General features: G+C 34.6%; 2 protein-coding genes across 3 annotated transcripts; one reads left to right on the forward strand and one right to left on the reverse strand.

The window, feature by feature from the left end:
- The first annotated feature begins 467 nt into the window (after nt 1-467).
- Nucleotides 468-3,433, forward strand: LOC145582572 (ras-related protein RABA5d-like). The gene is made up of 2 exons (XM_081639554.1): nt 468-1,015; nt 2,904-3,433. The coding sequence occupies exons 1-2, from the start codon at nt 685-687 to the stop codon at nt 3,215-3,217; spliced, it is 645 nt and encodes a 214-aa protein (XP_081495680.1). The 5' UTR covers nt 468-684; the 3' UTR covers nt 3,218-3,433.
- Nucleotides 3,434-5,174: 1,741 nt separating this feature from the next.
- Nucleotides 5,175-19,523, reverse strand: LOC145582573 (DNA topoisomerase 3-beta-like). 2 transcript variants are annotated; one of them, XM_081639555.1, is made up of 15 exons: nt 19,306-19,523; nt 19,143-19,199; nt 17,487-17,590; nt 17,069-17,162; nt 15,869-15,968; nt 15,343-15,586; nt 14,095-14,257; nt 13,861-13,980; nt 12,956-13,035; nt 9,688-9,966; nt 9,328-9,496; nt 7,570-7,698; nt 7,262-7,474; nt 6,527-6,706; nt 5,175-6,014 (listed from the first exon to the last, which is right to left on the reverse strand). In XM_081639555.1, exons 1-15 carry the CDS (start codon nt 19,324-19,326, stop codon nt 5,376-5,378), a joined length of 2,592 nt encoding a protein of 863 aa, XP_081495681.1. In that variant the 5' UTR covers nt 19,327-19,523; the 3' UTR covers nt 5,175-5,375. The 2 variants fall into 2 exon arrangements, with proteins under 2 accessions (XP_081495681.1, XP_081495682.1); XM_081639556.1 differs by lacking the exon at nt 19,306-19,523 and having other exon boundaries at nt 17,069-17,157; nt 19,143-19,174.
- Between the last annotated feature and the right edge of the window lie 813 nt (nt 19,524-20,336).

Below are 20,336 nucleotides of genomic sequence, written 5' to 3' on the forward strand. Positions count from 1 at the left end.
AAAAGAGTGTTATAAAAGGTGGTTTCTTACAGTTTTTCCTAAAATTAATATGCTAATACTAAGGACACTAACAAAGGTATAAGTTAAGACTATCAAAAAAGAATTTAGTAGTTTAACATTATTTAAAAATTTTCCCATAATTTATAGTTATTTCGCATAAACACATTAAGCTGATTAACAATCTGTTCACATTTACCGAACTGAGCTGAGTTGAACTAAAGTGAACTAAAATAAATATTTTATGAGAGAAGGAAATTAAGAGCTGAAGTGAATTAAAGTGAACTGATCGGAGATGAATTGAACTGAACTAAAATTAAGCTGAAATGAATGGAACCTAAATTTAAGTTCACCACATAAAATTTTCCATAATGCGCCGTATCTTTAATCCACCCCTCCACACAACCAAAATTTTGCGCATGTAATATAAACACAATCAATTTCAACAGTTAAACTCCCCCTCAAAAGCACCTCTTTCTTACATAGACAACCCTCTTAAAAAAGGTCCACTCCCCTGTTTTCTCTCCTCTTTCCTCCTTCATTTCTCCTTCTTTCCAAAATCTAACACAAACCCACTTCCCAAAATCTCTCCTTTTCCAATACCCAATTCCCCAAAATCTCCACATTTCCTCCATAAATCAAATCTAACCCCACTAAATCCCTAATTTCCCCTGTTTTTAAGCCACAATGTCTTCAGATGATGAAGCAGAAGAATACCTCTTCAAGATTGTAATAATTGGTGATTCAGCTGTTGGTAAATCTAATTTGTTATCTAGATATGCAAGAAATGAGTTTAATATGCATTCAAAAGCAACAATTGGTGTGGAATTTCAAACACAAAGTATGGAAATTGAAGGAAAAGAAGTAAAAGCTCAGATTTGGGATACTGCTGGTCAAGAAAGATTTAGAGCTGTTACTTCTGCTTATTATAGAGGTGCTGTTGGTGCTCTTCTTGTTTATGATATTTCTCGCAGAACTACTTTTGATAGTATTGGTCGCTGGCTTGATGAACTTACCAGTAAGTTGTTGAATTTTAATATTTTTTTTTTCAATTTTTCTGAATATTTTTTTTGGGTTTTTTTGGTTGATGGGTTGCTTTTTTGATGTGTTTATTGATCTGGTTTGTTGATAATTTTTGTGTGTTTTGGGTTGATTTTTTGTGGGTTTTTATGTTGTTGTTGCATCAGATTTGGTGAAATTTCGGTGATTGTAGTGTTTTTTAGATTTTTGGGTCAGCATTGGATTTTATGTTGCTGAATTTAGTTCAAAGTTGACATCTTTTTGTTAAATGATCTGAATTTCGTTGTTGTTTTTAAAAAAGTTGTGTTATTTTGGAGATTTGCTTGAATATTTCCTGGGTTTGCTCATTTGTTTGGCTAATTGATCTGGGATTTTAAGAAAGTTCTATTTTTTATATTTTGTTGAAGACATTGTTAAGCATTAATTAGGGATTGGAGAAATAAAAAAAAAGTACCTGAATATTAAATTTGGGATTTTTGTAAAGGATATTAATTAGCAAAATGTAAGTAGTTGGGGTAGCTGGCTTTTGCTGCTTTTAATTGATGTATTGCTTTTGTTTTCTTGTAATGGTTGTTAGAATATGAATTTGCTGAGTTTATATTGGAATATCATTTGAAGATTCGGCTTTTACTTTATGTGTGATGATTAGGATTGATGATCTCATTGTGTTTCAATGGGAGAAACTAATTGAACAACATGAATATTGAAAAGCCATCATTTTTTGTACCGACACTACCTTTATGGATTATGATAAGCAATCACTTAATTTGTAAATGTCCTTGGACATAATTTTAGGAAATTTTTATGAACTGCTTAGAGAAATCGTCTGTGGCAATTTGGGACTTACAGATGAGTAGTAACAGATTTTGCTTTAGAGTTCTCTAATTCTTCAAGATGAGGAGCTTGATTGTTGGTAAATGTGTGATAACTAAATCTAAATCCACCAAACTTGACATCAATTTAGTTCTACTTTCTCCTTAGATTGGGGTTACCGCCGTTATGTGTTCCATCATCCTCCACTTCAAGTGACCTTTACCTAGTATCGAGGAACAGCTAGAGCGGTAAGGATCAATGTAGTCGCTCTTAAAGCATTTTGCATTTCCTAGGTTCTGCTGTTTGTGCAGTTTATTGGCATTTTATGACTGATTGTCTACTCCAGATCAAAACTTTAATAGATCTGGTATTCATCAACATTCTTGGTTGATCTCAAGTAGCTTAGCTATTGTCTTTAGAGACCGTAGGATTTTGCGAAACACTGTGGACTTGTGAGCATACATTGGTCTTTCTGCCTTCTCTTGCACAACCTCTATACCCCAGCCACTCACCATCCAAAAAGGGAAACAATAAACAGCTGATAGAGCATATTTCACTTAAGACTTTGAACTATCTCATGGACGGGGCTCACTCAACTCTTAGATAAAGATTCCGTTAACACTAGTATCTTGAACTCTAGTCTTCTGATCTCACTCTATAGTTGATGCTAGCTGACATGGGAGGGTGTTGCGTACTTGATCTTCTAGATAAAAATAAAATTGTCTGATGTTGGTTGACAAACACATGGGTAATTCTTCTTCCCATCGGTGGTTGTTGCATACTTAGTCTCCTATGTAAGTTTAGTAGTAGTAGAAGATTTCCTGTGTTCATTCAATCAAACAACTTCTGGCAATGTAAATTCATGGGAATTAGAACCTGAATAGTGATACAGAGTACATCCTACATCTAACCAAACGACTACTTTCAATTATACTGACATTAGTTTAGAAGTTTATGCCACCGATACAATTTCTTCCTAGATGTGTGTTTTAGCTTAGCTTGACTGTCGTTCCTATCTACAGAACCATTCTAATTTTTGTCTCAAGACTTGACCATTGTGGATTCCTGTGCAGCTCATTCTGATACAACAGTAGCACGAATGCTTGTGGGAAATAAAAGCGATTTGGACAACATAAGGTCAGTAAGCATCGAAGAAGGCAAGAACCTTGCGGAAGAGCACGGACTTTTCTTTATGGAGACATCTGCAAAAGACTCTACTAATGTGAGGATGGCTTTTGAGATGGTGATCAAGGAGATATACAACAGTGTGAGCAGGAGAGTTCTCAATTCAGACTCTTATAAAGCTCAGTTATCTCTTAATAGGGTAAGCATTGTTAATGATGAAAAGACGCAGAACCAAGGCTTTAATTCCTGTTGTTCTAGGTGAATTTTCGCGGGCACAAAATTGTCTGCACTCGGAAATACACTGAATTGTTTTTTCCTACAGTCAGTGCTTTTTTATCCTTAATTATTATTTTTTTAAAAATCTATATCAATATCAAAGTTTTGTACTTGAAACATTATAATTTCCAAATCATATTTGAGTGGTATAGTAAAAGATGCATGACATCCGTCAGCCCAAAATTAAGGTGCTGATTCTTAACTTTGTTCTTGCCCCATTTGAGGGATCATATTATTGTATATGATCAATTTTTAATTCTTATCTATTTTTTCATATTACAAACAGCTAAGAAATGCGAGGTAACCACGTCTTTGTTGGAAATTATTGTCAGGTTGATCTCATTCATTGTCCTGACTTGCATGTTGAATGTTTGTGCAGCCTGTTAGCCTCTTCTTTTTCTTTTTTAATGGCTAAATGTTAGTTTTTTAGTAGTATATAGTTTGTATTAAAGCTGTCATTTATGTGCCTTCGTGCATTATTGAAATCAAGAGCATGATCAAGGCAATGTCACGATACATATTGGCTACTTGGATTTGCGTTCTAAAATACATCGTTTTCAAGCATTAAAATTCTTAAGCACCCTTATATACACCGAGAACACAAAAATAGGCTGCTGAGATTGGACTGTTTGGCTCGTTTTTGAGATGTATATAGTATCCCTATTATTTTTTCAAATCTCGAAAATCACTTTATTAAGACATAGTTTACCTGATATATACTTAATCACCCCAAATATCAGGCGTGCAAATATGTCTTTGTTAACCGCAACACTACATCATGAACTGCTTTTGCAAAGCTAATTAGAATCTTTGTTAACCGCATGCGTTGTACACTAATTTGCTAATTCTCAAAGGTGTGCTTTGCATTTTTTTTTTTTTTAATAACATTATCAACTTGTTAACAATTATTAACTTTTAATGGAAAATCAAAATAAGTTTCTGACTCCCTCTAGAATAGTTTGGTCCTCATAACTTGAAATCATTTCGTCTAAGCATGTTTAGAAAGTACTAATTCATGCTCGTAGGTCCATTGCGGGGCTAGAAGAACATTGTTACATCAAAATGTATATATATTATGTCAACGTTTTTATAGGGTAATTCACAAATTATTTTATGCACTCGGGAGTACTGAATACTGATAATGGTACTCTGCCAAAGCATTCCAAGCATGCGTAGTACACAAAGGTGGAGGAACATTTGCATCGCTAGCGCATTCTAGGTACGTGTAGTGCATGAACTAGAGGAGCACTCGCATCACCGACACAAGAACACTTCCAATTTTCATAAGATATCCACAATTAATTATATGCATCCGGGAGCACTAAGAATGGTGCTTTATTAGGAGACTCCAAGCACATGTAGCACATGTAGCTGTAGGGAACACGCGCATCCACTTTCACCAGCATTCCCTATATTCTTAGGTGCACGGTATATGCGCCGTTGGTCATCTAATCGGCATCAGTTATATTAGTGATGGTACATATCAAAGATTAATTGCTCCAGACACAGGCCGCATGCCTTGTGAACGTGTGTAATCAACATTGTCTAAACATCACTTCACTTGCTATCCTAATCAAACACCAAATCAAGCCATTTAAACATCTGAATTAAATAATATTAATCAATTATGGTAGCATTTTCGTTCTTTAATTTTCACTTTATAATGCATAGTTTCCTTTATGATCTTTCACCTTTTAGTGTCACAGAAGTTTTCCAAGTTTATTTCTATTTCACTCTGTACTAGCGTGGGCGGTGTAGCCTACATTTACACTCTCCCTTAGAGTTTACAAGAGAAGTGTCGGCCTTGATATTTTCTGTTCTTCATGCTCCACATTCTAAGTCACTAAGTCAGCAATAGCTCAACACACAAGCATTAAATACACAATTAAACAGTAAGCTACGCTTCAATTTGTAGTTTGACATTAGAATGCACATTTCTTGGTATTAGCCTCCTGAAAGGACAGATTCGTTTCAATTCCGATTCATGAACAGTCCGAAAAAGATTAACAAAATTTGATCAAAAAGAGTACATGCATTACAAATTACAAATAACCTTCTTCCTGATTAAGGAAATTATATTCTGCAAGTTAAAACAGACTAGCGATAGGGAAAAGAAGTTTTAATGTAAATCACAAGAGATTGTCTCAGAAATCCCGGAAACTCATTTTGGGATCAATATCCTTCCTTCCACCTCTTCCTCTTCCTCTTCCCCTACCCCTTCCCCTTCCCCTTCCTCTTCCTCCAAAACGCCTGAAAGAAGATTTCCCATGCTTCATTTCGATCAGTGAATGAAGGAGCTCATCACAAAGAATGCATCCTGCATGCAAGGTAGCTCCATCTGCCAAAGGTGTGTTATTCTTATTAAAGTCAACTTCTATGATAGTAGACTCGCAGTCATGGCACCGCTCTTTGGTTGTTGAGATACGGTGAGCACCTTGGGGTAGAAAGACAAGACAGTTGCACATATTACAGTAAAGTCGCCACTTAGGAGCACTGACAGGATCTAGGACAAGCGTACCACTGCACTCTGGGCATGCACAAACACCTTGAGCTATCAAAGAATGCGGACATGTAGGATGGGGACAGAGGAAGCAAGGCATCCCAGAACCTTTTCCCAACTTGCCAGGACCAGTCTTGGGTGCACCAAAGAGTTTGTCTACACCTTCGAATGGAGGGTTGTTGTAGCAGTAAGGGCATAGGGGAAATGATTTGCCTTCTGGACCAGGCATGGAAAAGAGCAAGAGCTCAAAATTGTCCAAAGGGCAAACAATTTCCTTGTACAGCTACAAAGCAAACAGCACAGAAATAGAAATAAGATACGAAGTAACAAAGGAAATGAATATTTACAAGCTCAAACAAGTAATGAGAAAAAAGAATTTGACTTAAGATATGATTACTTAACAATAAATCCATCCATGATGCACAAACAAAACAATAGCAGAAAAGAGGAAAGCTTTATAGACTAACTCGTCCACCCTAGCTTTCTAGAGGGAAGTGTGGAGTTTGTGACCTTTGACACTTCATATCGATCGTTTGTAAAATTGGTTGGACACTTTGACTACCCCTAACACACCCTTGGGAATACCATATTTTGTGTAGGTTGAACTCCCCCCCCCCCCCCCCCCCCCCTCCCTTCTCCCTTTCTTTTTAAACCTCTGTTGACACCAAACCTTGCACAAATCTAATTTGAAAGGGTTAGGGATCTCACTAACTACCCTAAGAAAAAGAGAGCAGAGAAAGATAAGAGAATTTACAACAAACTTAGTACACTGCAGAAGGGAATTAGAAATAAAACCTTAATTGCGCCTTTTTGAGGAAGATAGTACACGTCCTCACAAGTATTGCAATATAGACGTTGTGGTTGTGGAGAAATGTACTTCATATACCTTGCACATTTCCCACATTTACTCAACGCACGCCCTGATTCTGAAAGCGGAGAGAATTGGGCTTCAAATAGTGCATCCATATGTTCAATCTGCATCAGGTTACAAAAAGCTAAGATATTTATCACAAAGTCACTAAGCTGATTTCAAAAAAAAAAAAAAAAAAGAAACAAAAGAGTAAAAACAGAACTGGCTTGAACAGAAGTTCAAACCAAATGATTCATCGCCCAAATATGACCAAACACAAACCAGATTAGAACTACCTGATTACACTTTTGCACATGGTCCCTACATGAAGCAGCAAGGATGCAGAAATTGCTTTAAGAGTACCCACTCAAGTGCTCTATAGGAATCTTATTTTATAGAGATCAGGTTCACCACCTTCATAGAAAAAAGTAGAATGGCGGTTGCCTTTCTCCCTTTTTCTAAAGCTTGGCAGGGGAACAAAGATAGGCACCATGACCACTAGCTAGTGTGTATGTGGCTATTCTGTTTATATGAGTTATTACCCATCCAGCTTTATTACATACAATTTAATATGTGCCTAAATCTTAAGCAAATTTTCCCAGTCTAGATGAAGATTCTCTATTCTTGGTTCCATCTCTCCAAAATCAAAGGTAATAGGATGGAAAGAAAAGAACACTCACCTGCTTGACAAAATAGACAAACTTCTGCGTAAATTGTTCAATAACATGCTTCACAACAAGTGAATGATCTGCTTGCCCCTTCGCTATTAGAGTAATCTGATGTTCGATAAAGCTCCGAATGTCTGGCAGACAAAGATCTGGATCAGTGCACTGGTAACCTCTAATAAGAGTGACACCTAACGCAGTAGGCACCAACCTCCGTCCACTTTGCACCTAGATTTTGAAACATGTAACGGAATAGAAATGATTAATGTATCAATTACAGTGCATAATAATTATCAAAGAGATTCACAGGGAGTGATATTGACCTGTACATAATTTCGCTCACATATGTTATTGATGTGTACAGGAATAGATGCATCTGTACCAATCCCATGCTTTTCCATGAGGGAAATGACCTCACTTTCAGTAAGGTAATCAGGAGGCGTAGTGTTCCCCTACATTTACAAAAGCCTACAAATCAATGTACTAAACTTTTATCCAAGCTTTGAAGCTTTTCCTAGCACAAAGTCCAGATCAACCTAATTATAGAAGCAAACAGTCCCAAAGACCTTATCATAAAGCAATACAGAAGAGGAGATTCTTTGTGCAACCTTTACATCATGGGGCTAAGTCCCCAGTTGAGCTTCCAAAGCTGCTTTTCCAATTACCTTGTCTCTTACAAGTCTTATTCACCTTTTAATATCACTTATTAACTATAGCACCGAGAAGCACTACTTATAAAAACATTACAAATACTTGCAGTCAATTACTAAATAATACCATCCAAAGCATAAATTTGTGTCCAACAACAAATTTCTGTACCATCATCTATTCAAGTGTTTTGCACCATTACTAAGATTGGGTAGGACATATCAAAGTAGCATGACCTTTTATTGTGTGCCTAATATCAAATTTTAGAGCAATGTTGACTTACGAAAGATTTAATTTCAGGACTATTACTTTTATTTATCTAACTTATTTTTCTAAATACTTTAATATAAACTCAGAATCTACCAATTAGCAATACTTTTTCCATTCATCAATAATACCTAATGAAATTAGCAATATTGACTTATGAAAGATTTAATTGCTAATTAATTACTTTTATATATCAAAAAGTAAATAATTTCAACTCGGAATCTACCAATCAACAAAAGTTTTTCTACTTTATCAATACTTGTTAATGAAATTAGCAATGGCTTTACAGAGCCGTAGCTAAATCCCCAGGATGCACACTGTCATCACATGCTGCAGCTATTGAACAAAATACTTCACAAAAACAAAAACCAATCAAACTTTAACCAATGAATACTGTTATTAACAATTACGACTCTGTTCACCTCAACTTATATTTTAAATTATTTCAGAAAAAATAAGTTCAGATACACTCAAAATATAATACTTGCTCAATATCAGTAAAGTTCAGACAAGTCAACATAAACAAACGAGAGCACTCCCCAAGTTAAGTTCAGCAAATATACCAATGCACATTAGACAGACCTTGATGGTTGACAAACATAATTCCTAGGAATTTTAAACAAAAAGCAACCTTTAAGTTGTTTCTAATATTAAAAAGCACCCTAACTAATTAAAATCAATTGATTACAGTCATAACACCACTATGTCATCACATACCTTAGACCACCCATTGCATACCTTAGACCACCCCTTGCCATCGTATACGTAAATAAGAGTAACATTAATTATCCAAGACAAGCATAGTTTAAGACAACCCATTCAGGATGAAAATTCTTTCTTCCTTGGTTCCATCCTTCCAAAATCAAAGTGTTTAGTCCTTAGTGTGAAATGTTAATTGAATAATTATGAGGAGCTTTGGGTTGTATCAAATGGATTGTTTTTACAGGGTGCATCATGATTAAAAATATCCTACATAAACCTGTCTAGAGCCTTGAATTTAGTTTTTACAGGCATCTTATAACCCACCAGCATGCATTATCAAATATTAATCCTGAAATCCTTTCCAGCTTCATGGGCTCAAAAGTCAAAAGTAAAAGCCTAAATTTCTAATTTGCTTTAGAGCAGAAATTATGTATATCATAGACCTTTAGATCTTTGAGGAATACCTCATATAGTTCAACTTTTGATATTTTAATTCTTTCGCCTTTTGCAAAGTCGGGAAGCCTTTTCTCACTTATAGCCAACCAAGGCATGATGGAGGTGAATCCTTCGGCAGTGACATACTGCCCTGTAAAACTAAATGATTCCCCGCCACATGAAAATTCAACTTTTGTCCTGAAATGAAAGTACCTCATTAAATAAAAGGCAACCAGAACAACACATACTTTACAACAAGACAACTTACGACCTTTCTACTTGCTGTCATACCAAGCCACAGTGTTATACCATGCTATAATAGCAATTACAAGTATGATTAAAGGATTCTACTACTGCAACAAAAGAATACAAAACAAGAGAGATTGTACCTGATATATTTGCAGTCTGGAGACACGGTGCCGATAAAGTGCTGACAAATATACTGATACAACTTCCAAGCATCATAACCTAGCATCTCTTCAGTAGCTGAGCGCATTGGGGTAATGGGTGGATGATCGCCTACATCAGTTCCTGAACGAGGTTTATGATAACCATCAGCCAGTAAGGTCTGTACATAACCACCCCATAAGGGATTACTCTGTTGAGTAACAAGTGCACCTCGGAAGTCAAACGAAGAAGGGTAGGCAGTACTTTCTGTGCGAGGATAACTGAAAGGGCACCATAACTCGATCATCAGGACAAAGACATTAACATTCCAGAAGTGAAGGGATCAATTTTTTTTTATTATTATTATTATTATCATTTTTATATTCATGCAATATTCAGGATCAGGCATGCATGAGCAACGCCAATCGCACTTAGAAAATTCTCCGTACTTGAGATTTTACAGCCAGGAAGTTGGTCATTGTTTACATTATAGTAATAACAAATAGAAGATCATTTATCCTGTTACTATAACTTGTACTAAATGTCATCCAGAAGAAAGAGCATAAATGCATACATATTAGCATACATCAGTCTCATCTTATCCAGATCCAAGCCTAAGACAGTCAGAAAATTAAGGTCCTATTTTGCAGGTAATTTAAAGCAAAGTTGATGGCTACGACAGGCTACCCTATTCCTGACCTCATCTCACCATTGAAAAGAAAAAATCTGGCATGCAAAAGTTCATGGACAACTGCATGATGTATACAGGATCTGCCAACATATCCCCTCACCTCCTATCAATACCATACCTTCTTTCAGTCACTCGTGTCATAGGAATTTAGGTTGTAAAGGGAACACATCACCAGCCTAACACTTGACTAACGTATGCTTAGCACCAAACTACCTCCTGAATACCTTTTGTTGAGATCTGCCGATCTCCACACAGATTCTCATATCACAAGACAATATACTCATCATCCATAGACCAGAAGAACACTTAAAATCCACTCTACTTCTGTCTGATCTCAATCTCAAAATCCCAAGTAACATAAATGAATTTCGACATATTTGGCTACTGCATTAAGACTCCTTTGTCTCGTCCCCACACAACTTCAACCTTCAGCGTTGCAATACCACAACTACTATCATTGCTGCATATCAAAAATTACAATGTGAAAGCCACCACCTCTGCAATAAACAACTTTGCCGCCAGCTTAAGCTGCTCCATTTCTACAACTGCCATGCACCAACATGGCAAAGACTGTTGGAGGTAGAAATTAACTATCAAAACTTTGCTTACAACTCATGGAAATCAGGTGTGGCTCTTGGGCTTAAGGGTGAAGTAGCAAACTAAGGTGAGAGCAGCAGACGCTCAAACCTGAAACTCTGAAAATGACAAAAATGGGACAATTCAAGATCAAGAAAGTAAATCAAGCTCCCTAAGGTAGGATGTGTATATGCAGTGAGCTTGAAATTTCTCATAACTGTCACGCCTTGAAGTATAAAACTGCTCAAAAGCAGAATCAAACAACAAAACTTGATGACAGGTAAGGCATAGAGTAATCAACAGGCACTAGAAAGATGATGGAAGGAAGCAACTAAATCATATGTAGAGAAATAGGAATCAAAGAAAAAGAGCACACATGATTAAGGAGTTAAGGATATGGAGTTGGTAAAACCAGACACAGTACGTTGTATGCCTGATAAGAGCCTAATAAAATAACACAATGTGACACAATGAAATAACAATCTTATTATTTCAGAATTTGCCTCACCTCTCAACTCTCACAGCAAAACCAACATGCATTTGAACCTTCATAAACTCATCAACACCAAATTTTAAAACGATCTAACTTTACATCCGAGACAATCTTTTCACTTCACACCTTTCAATTTCCATCTTTAAACTTGACCTTCCAAGAATTCCAACTACTACTATACATCATTGGTATCCCAAACAAATTAAATTTTCCATCTTTTAACTTAACCTTCCAAGTTATCTAACTACTATTGCTTTCTTTTGTATTAGGTTCTTAAAATATTTAATTTTCAATATGTATCTCAAAGAACACAAACCTCTTCCTAGATTCAAATTATATTTGTATCCCAATTACCAAACATCTAGCAGTCCATGTATTGGTATGTTTCAGTCTCTAAGTTCATTTAATCTTCCTATATACTCCCTCCATCCCATAATTGAGTTAACGTTCTATCTTTTGCAAGGAGATTAAGGCTCTGTTATATACTTCTACTCACCTTATCTACATTTAAATCAGGTTTGATAAGTTCAGATTAATGCATAAAAAGGCTCAAGGAGCACCAAGGCATTTCAGAATTCCCTGCACCTAAGGACTATAGAGTTCAAATAATATAATATATGGGCTAATACGTTCAGATAATATAATGGTTAATAAGTTCAGATAAGTTAAGGGATAATAACTTCTAATAAGGTCTAATAGCACCTTATATAAAGACTAATAAGGTTTGATGAGTTCAGATAAAATAATACTCCGTATAAGATAAGGATATAAGATAATATAAAGGCTAATAAATTCATATAAGATAAGTTATGGACTAATATGGTATGATAATAGATATAATCAATCAATCTGTTTGGCTCATGTCATAATAGATATAAGATGAATGAAATTCAGATGAAGAGAACACTACCCAAGAAGAGTAAAAGGTGGAGCAAAAACGTGGTTGGGTGCTGATTCCAATGGTAAGGACTAGGGAAAAGATGTAGAGGAAAATGTACCAAAAGTAGATGGTTTATTGAAGAACATCCTAAAATGAAAGGTGTGATTTGGTGTGCACTTAAAATATCCAACAAAGGAAGTACATAGTAATTGCCATATTAACACCAATTGTACCATTATACGGCATGAAAAAATTCAGTTCATGTATCAGCAATTCAGCATGCATATACTCTTATAAAGAATATATAAAATCATATTAAGAAAATCATGTCATTCACTGCTCTGTTATGCACAAAAATAGCACAGGGCTGCAACAAACAAAAAATGGAATCTTTATGATATCCTATACTTAGTAATAGTATTAAACATGATAAATCACTAAGCAGCATAAACTTGAATAACCACTATGTGTCAAACAATGTTTAATGCTCAAACTCTTTTATATACTTCTTGAATTTCCATACATCAACAATGGAAACTAAACAGGTTTTCCAAAGAAAATATAAAATGAACAAGTCTTTGACATACACAACCATAATTTAAACAATTTTTGAGACAAGGTGGTATTAACCTGATAAAACCTTGAGTGTACAATCTTTCTGCAATCTGCATAGCCATCTGTGGCCCAAAGCCCAATGAACTTGAGGCAACCTTAAAGATTATAACAATGAGGTAAGTTTTGTCCCACAAATGTACTATAAAATGTATTCTAAAAGTCTAAATCACAGTTCAACATAATAAACAGTGCTATACAGACCCTAATTCAAGCATAGGAAAATAACAATAGACACCATCAATAAAAGAGCACAAACTTCTTTTCGACACAATATATTAGCAAATATTTTCAGTATTATTACTATTATACTCCTTTTTGACACAAAATATACTGCCAAGTGTACTTGAAAGTTTAAATTCCAGTTCAACATAATTAACCATGCTATAGACACCCTATTTTCTAACATAGGCAGGTAACAGTGAACAGTTACACAAACTCCCTTTTGACACAATCAGACAATACATTAGCAAAACATCTTCAGTGCAATATTTCTACAAATAGAGAATCAAACTTCTAACTTTTCCACAATAGATGATGAAAATTCTAGAAAAACTGCTATTCAAAATATTCTTACAAAATTCAAATTATATTAAACTTTGCATTACAATCATACATATCAAGACATGTAAGAAAAGGAAACAATGCAGTAATTATGTCTTCTTTTTTTTGTCCACTCCTAAAGTCCATAAAATTTATAAAATGAAGAGGTTTTTTAGATTAAGACATATGACTTGGCAATGTCTGTCTGCATAAAGATTGACACTAAAAACACGAATAAATCCATCCAGTTAGATCATAAAATTTACTATCAATAAAAAGAACAAGCCCAGGAATGGAAAGGGAACACTTCTCGGAGATGCAAGAAATATAATGTAATCTCAACTAAAGATGCAACTCATGCCAGGAGTGGGGGAAGAAACCTTAAGAAGATTGACTGTGTTCAAACCGGCGGGCCTACTCTTGTGCTCCTGCTTCTTAAATACATTGATTATTTCAACAGTGCCATCTTCCATCACCAATTTTTGAAACATCAAGGAGACCTGGAGGAAAACTCCCATTGTTATTATTCAATGCCTTACCTATCAAAAAGGTACTGAGTAATTAAAATTCACAACTAGCCAGTTCAGTATGAATTATAGCTGGATGATGCTCACGTCTAGGTCGAACAACTTTTCACGTTCCCAATCCAGTTTTAGTTCATAGCCCTTGTGAGCAATGTAAGGCTGCACAGCCCAGTATTTCTGTGGCTTAAAAGTGTTGATATTCAAATAGCGTTGTACACAAAATCCAAGAGTTGGAGTTTGACATGGCCCATACCTGCAAAGATGAAGGATATAGAAATCAAGCTCCAAAGCAAAGTCAGAAATGATATAAATTAAATTCTGGCCCTATTCAACACATTCTACTGCAATATCAACTATGTAAAAACATAAATCTAAATCCATTGCATCTCAATCACTTAACTGATGAGTCACTCATAACTATCACAGCTTCTTAAAATAAACATAATCACATCACCAATTCACCATTAAGGAGAGAGGGGGGGGGGGGGGGGGGGGGAAGTGAAATACATATTTCTAGCCTAAATGTGACAAAAACATAAAAGAAAAAGATCCTCCAAACACAAAAATAAGTGGGATGCCAAGTTCCAGACATACCAAGAACAATTTGTATTTGTGTCCACGATCTAGGTGCTAGACAAAGGAAGGCTCCCGCAGCCCTAAGAAACAATGAGGCATAATAGCTTATTTTCGCCCTCTATCTCAATATTAAGCTCCACACTTCTATTTTGGGATGCCACAAAATAAGCCCCATTTTCTTTTTCAAAGTTGAATAATTCATATTCTAGATTTGATCCTGAAACAATTGATTAATTAGAATTCTACATTCTTTATAGGAAGTACATGTATAAAGTAAAAGTACCCTATTAAAAAAGGATAATTCACATTTTTACCAAAAGGTACAGATGTTATTGGCAACAAGATGCATACTTACCCCCCCCCCCCCCCCCCCCCCTCTTCTCCCCAAAACAAATTTTTACGAGGAAAAATAATTATATACACAATAGAAACATTAAGATGAAATGATCAATCATGCACATAAAAAGATCAATTGATTAAAGATAAATGGCATCCAAATTCCAAAGAGGACAAACACAGGGAAGCTGAAGCTGAACAGACAAAACTAAAGGTTACCCATAAAAACCAGGGATAAATAATACTAACATATAGAATATAACAAAGAGTAGAAACCTACAAGATAACTCAAAAAGTCCAAATTTCCATATAATGGCATCCAAAGAGGACAAAGGGGAAGCTGAACAGACATAACTAAAGGTTACCCATGAAAACTGGGGAAAAATAATACTAACACATAGAATACAGCAAAGAGTAGAAACCTACGAGATTACTCGAGAGTCCAAATTTCCATATTTGCCCTGAAAGTAGCCAGTCTGAAAGCGGGTAAAAGCAACTCCAACTTTCAAGTCTATCTCTTGACGAGCATCCACAGCCAAAGCCTCATTTCTGTTTGGTTCAACAAGATTATCCATTGCCTTTGCAATATCTTTCTCGGTAACAGAGGAAAATCGAGCGCGATAAACTCTTGCTTCCCCCTCTTTGAAATGAAAACCAGTGCACTCAATAACTGCAGTGCAGAGCAACCTTACATCACTGTCTGACTGAAACAAGTTCTAAAATTCAGGCAGCAAATAGACACAGAGCTATAAGTAAAGAGCTCCATTTTTATGTTAATAAAGAAAGAATTTTATTAAACAAATAAAATCTAATGCAAAGTGTGATAGTTCGAATGTTAAAACAATCAATAATGCGGCACACTAGAACCTGTGGCAGACTGGGTTTTGTGCATGCATAGATTGAGGATTTTACCAATTACTTGTGAACCTAAATGATGATTGAGGATGTGTACCTTCAAAGCAAATATTCTCCCCTTCTCGGTCACAATCAAGCCACAATACAAGATGGCTACAACCTCGAGCTTCTTGACTCAGATGCCTCCGGATATGGGCCTGAGCATAAAAAATATAAAAATAAAAATAAAAAATCAAAGTGACAACAAAGATTCACCTAATGCCATCTACATTCCAAAATTTACCAAGCACACCTTCCAGGCAAAAACAAAACAGACTTCAACTATTGATACTTAAAGAAAGAAAATTACCTTCAAGTATTTAACAATCATTAAAAAGTTTCTCATTGTATGCAAACTTTTTCAACAGACTAAACCACAAAGAAAAGTTTTGGCTTTACCCTTAAAGCTAAAACACTAAGCTCAAAATGATCACAAAATGCCGGAAGTTTATACAAAAGGTAGGCTAAAGCTACAGCCAAAAAATATTTTTTTTCAGAAAGTTATTACTTTAATAGTTTCATTGAAATCTACAATCATAACAGGTTTGATACTTCCTCTATTTCTTATAGTTGCAACACTTCTATTTTCACACTTGCCAATGCATTTCATTGATATCTTTGATTCTATATGAGTAAAATTATAAATATTTGATGTATTGAAAATATACATTGAGGCAAATATAACATGATCCCACATGAGTGTGTTTTTACTTGAACATAAACCATCATACATAGTCAAAGTAGAGTATTTGAATAAGTAAAAATTCTAAGTGTAGCAAGTATTAAGAAACGGAGGAAGTATAGAGCATAGTTAGTGCTATTGTCGTTTTGATTTAGAGATCCAATAATATGAAATGTAAAGCTTATATAACCATAGGAATGTAAAATCAGCTCTCACCGAAAAGAAGAGAAATTTTTTTTTTTTTTTTTTGAGAAGGTAAATTGATATTTACAGGCTAGATTTTATACAAAAGGTATCTTGGTTGAAACACATTACCAATTACAATAACCTTTTCAATTTAATCTCTAATAAAAATGTTTTGAATTCCTTCTCTAACTTAGTTGGCATTGTCAATATGCAATCCATCAATACTTCAATGACATACACATAAAGGTAGTAATACATCAGAAGTTATCATAAACAACTTAATTATTAAAAAAAAAAAAAAAAATCAAAGTTTATCTCCATTCAAAATCACTAATAAACCATAAATTGATTGTGCTGAAAATAACATATCTAACACTTAGCAATCCGCACCTTTGGATTAGATTCAGATTTGAGAGTGGGAGCTCGGAAAAGATCCAGAGGATCTGTTGTGTTCCAGTCTTGATATGCTGGAGGAAAATCTACACTAAAAACACAAAGATGATCATCAGTCCTAATATATGAATTTTATATAGCTCAAGCTACCGAGACTATGAGAGTCAAATTATAGCATTACAGGCTAGTGAAACAATTAAGTGCACCCAAAATTACATTTATGATCATGAGAATATCAACATACTGGAAATTTCAATTAAATTGCTCATCAACAGTTCATCATAAATTATAAAAGTTTGCACAATATTATGAAGTAATCCCTGTAACTGTAAAAGCAGATTAAGGAAGCAAAATGATGGAAAGATACATACATCAATAGCAAAGGGAACTAGAAGATAGAAATAGAGAGCCTAACCTAAAAACATGCCCGATCACTGAAGTAACTTTATAATAACTGTGAAGACCCAAAAACTTCCCATCAAATTCATGCACCTCAGTACTTCCCCTCCTGGTCGACATCTGAAAAGGTACAAAAAGGGTTTGCAGAGTTAAGAATGTGTACCCAGTAGCAGGACACAAACACTTGAAACAAAGACAATAGAGAAACATGACAATTTCAGCATTTTTGTATAAACACAAGACAAAAATGAAAATGAGTATGTTGCTATGTCATGAAATCAAGTTGAGGAATATATAATTGCAAAAAAGTGTAATCTTATGCGAAGTAATGTTATTTTGTCAAATATACTTCGTATATGATATGATATTATTGTAAAGCAAAACAAGTTTTATGTGAAGATACAAGTCTTAGATCCTGGATTTTAAAAGACTTGTTTTGTTTCTGAGGTATATTCTGCTGAAATGAGGGACACTGACCCATGTACCAGAATAGCTAGTAATTTATGTATTTTAGACGATACTCCCATATTAAGCAAACACACTTCTCATAATAATCAAAAGTAGATTAAAAAATATCCTTAAACAGCTTCGTAAGCCTACTATCAATCTTTCTATTCTGAATCTTGGTCAATAGTAATACTCAGCGTATCAGCTGATCTGTACAGTTTTTCCAACTCGACGAAGTAAACAAACGAAAACTTTGAATTGTGAAGGAACATTACATGTCAACTGAATAACATTATTTAAAGGTGGTTTTGGGATGATGATAAGCCAACAAGCAGATACAATTGGATACTGGATATAAAATGTATAATGCATCAACCACAACCCTCTACAACACCACAATATTGTGATTCTTAAGTCCTAATTACTACTTAAAACCCTCAAGTCTTTGTAGAAACCTCAAACAGTGATATATAATTAAGAGGGACACTGCATAAGAAAGGAATGGCCAAGGATATTACAAATCCTTAAATAAACTCTTTATTAAGCACCTAATCTATTCTATACACAAGAGGCCAAGATGACGTAGATAGAAGAAAAACTCGACGATTAGGCAGCCAGCTACTCAAAACCATGTTTGAAAAGGCAAAATAAAACCTAGAATGTTTCAAAAATTACAAGCCAACTATAAGTTCACTACCTAAAGTAGTTAAAACCTTAAACCCACAAAAAAGCTCAAATGTTGTGAAGAGTACAATGATGTTCACATTCTCAAACCCTATTTCATCATCAAAAAAGGAATCAAATAACGTCGTAATAATGTTATCCTATCATTAAAAGACAAAAGGCATGGAAACCCTCCCCCTAACCTTTTTCTACTACAAAATTTTATCAAACTTCCTTTAACTTAAAGAGTATCAAAGTTTACACCACGCGTTGTCAAAACCAGGATTTCTTCAATCCATGCTTTAAAATTATCAACAATCACACTAAACCTAGCTAATTTGTGAAGTGAACCACCATATTCCCCCTTCTCTCACCTTAAAACCCTTCTCCATAAAAATTCCATTTTTCTTCAAGTTATACCTCCAACATAAAGGGAGTAATCACATTCAACTGATCCATTCTTTCTAAAAATAATACAAGAAAATTAATATAAAATGAAAATGCAACAAATAATCAATAAATTAGGTGAAAATATAGCTCAAAATGTTGGAAAAAAACTCACTTTACCACCGGAAAGAACCGTTGCGATTGAGAGCGCAATGCTCGGCTTCTCCGCAACCTGCAAACCAATCATCATCAATACATAATCACGAAATTTATTCAAATTTGTCCCAAAAAAAATAAATATATAAAAAAATAAAAAAAAAAACTACTGAAATGCTGACCATGAGAACTTTTGGAGCCATGGAAAAATTAGGAGAGAGAAATGAGTAAAAGAAGTTTCAAATTGAAGATAAAGTGAAGTTGAATTCGCTAATTTCTTCAGATTTACTGGAATTTAGAGAGAGAATCATATGAAATTGGTATGGAAATTGAGGGTTTAGGGTTGATTGATTGATTGATTAATTTGGCGGGGGAATTTAGGGGAAAGATTGAAGATGAAGAAGTATTTGTTGGGCCGAATTCTATTAAAAAAAAAAAAAAATAGTATTGGGTCGTAATATTTTGTTTTGGTAAATTTTGGTCCATCACATGTGTTATTAAGGAGTATGAGTTTTAAGCCTTTTGACGTACAGTACGTATATATATCCTCCATATAATTGCAACATTTTTCATTTTACGTTTGTTAATGTATTGCTTTGCTTATTAATATTAATCAATTATTGTTTCCTCAAAAAATATATTGATCAATTATTAATGAGTAAAAATCATAATAATTTGATCTAATGAAAGTATAAATGGAGTTATGGAGGCGAATCTAACAAGGTTTAACAGTTTCTTTGACTTAATTCATAGTCAAAGCTAGTAAACACAGAATATGTGAATAGTGCATAAGTCACAGTGTTACAATTTTAGAGAAATAGAAGAAATATAAGGGAGAGTCGATATGAATGGTAGTTTGGTTGTGCGCATGAATTTACACTTTGTTGTATAGCTTTTATTAAGAAGTCCATCTATTACTATTTTATGCTGTGAAATTTTTATGCTATGATATTTTTTATGGGTTAACCAACAACCTACTCCCAAAGTTTCTAATTCTCGGAAATTGTATGTTTTATTTAATGGGATGACTACTGAACAATTATTTAAATTTGACAATGCATAAAACTTTCTTCCATCTTCACAAATGAATAAAAAATATAATGTTGAAGAAGGTCATCCTATGGGGTTTGGACTTTATATTTGTTATTCTATATAGTACTTCGTATATCTTAGCTAGTTAATGTCAGCAAATAAAAGTTGGCGATTAATGTAG

Source organism: Chenopodium album, chromosome 15 (genome assembly GCF_948465745.1).
Source record: "Chenopodium album chromosome 15, dcCheAlbu1.1, whole genome shotgun sequence".
Taxonomy (NCBI): Eukaryota; Viridiplantae; Streptophyta; class Magnoliopsida; order Caryophyllales; family Amaranthaceae; genus Chenopodium; species Chenopodium album.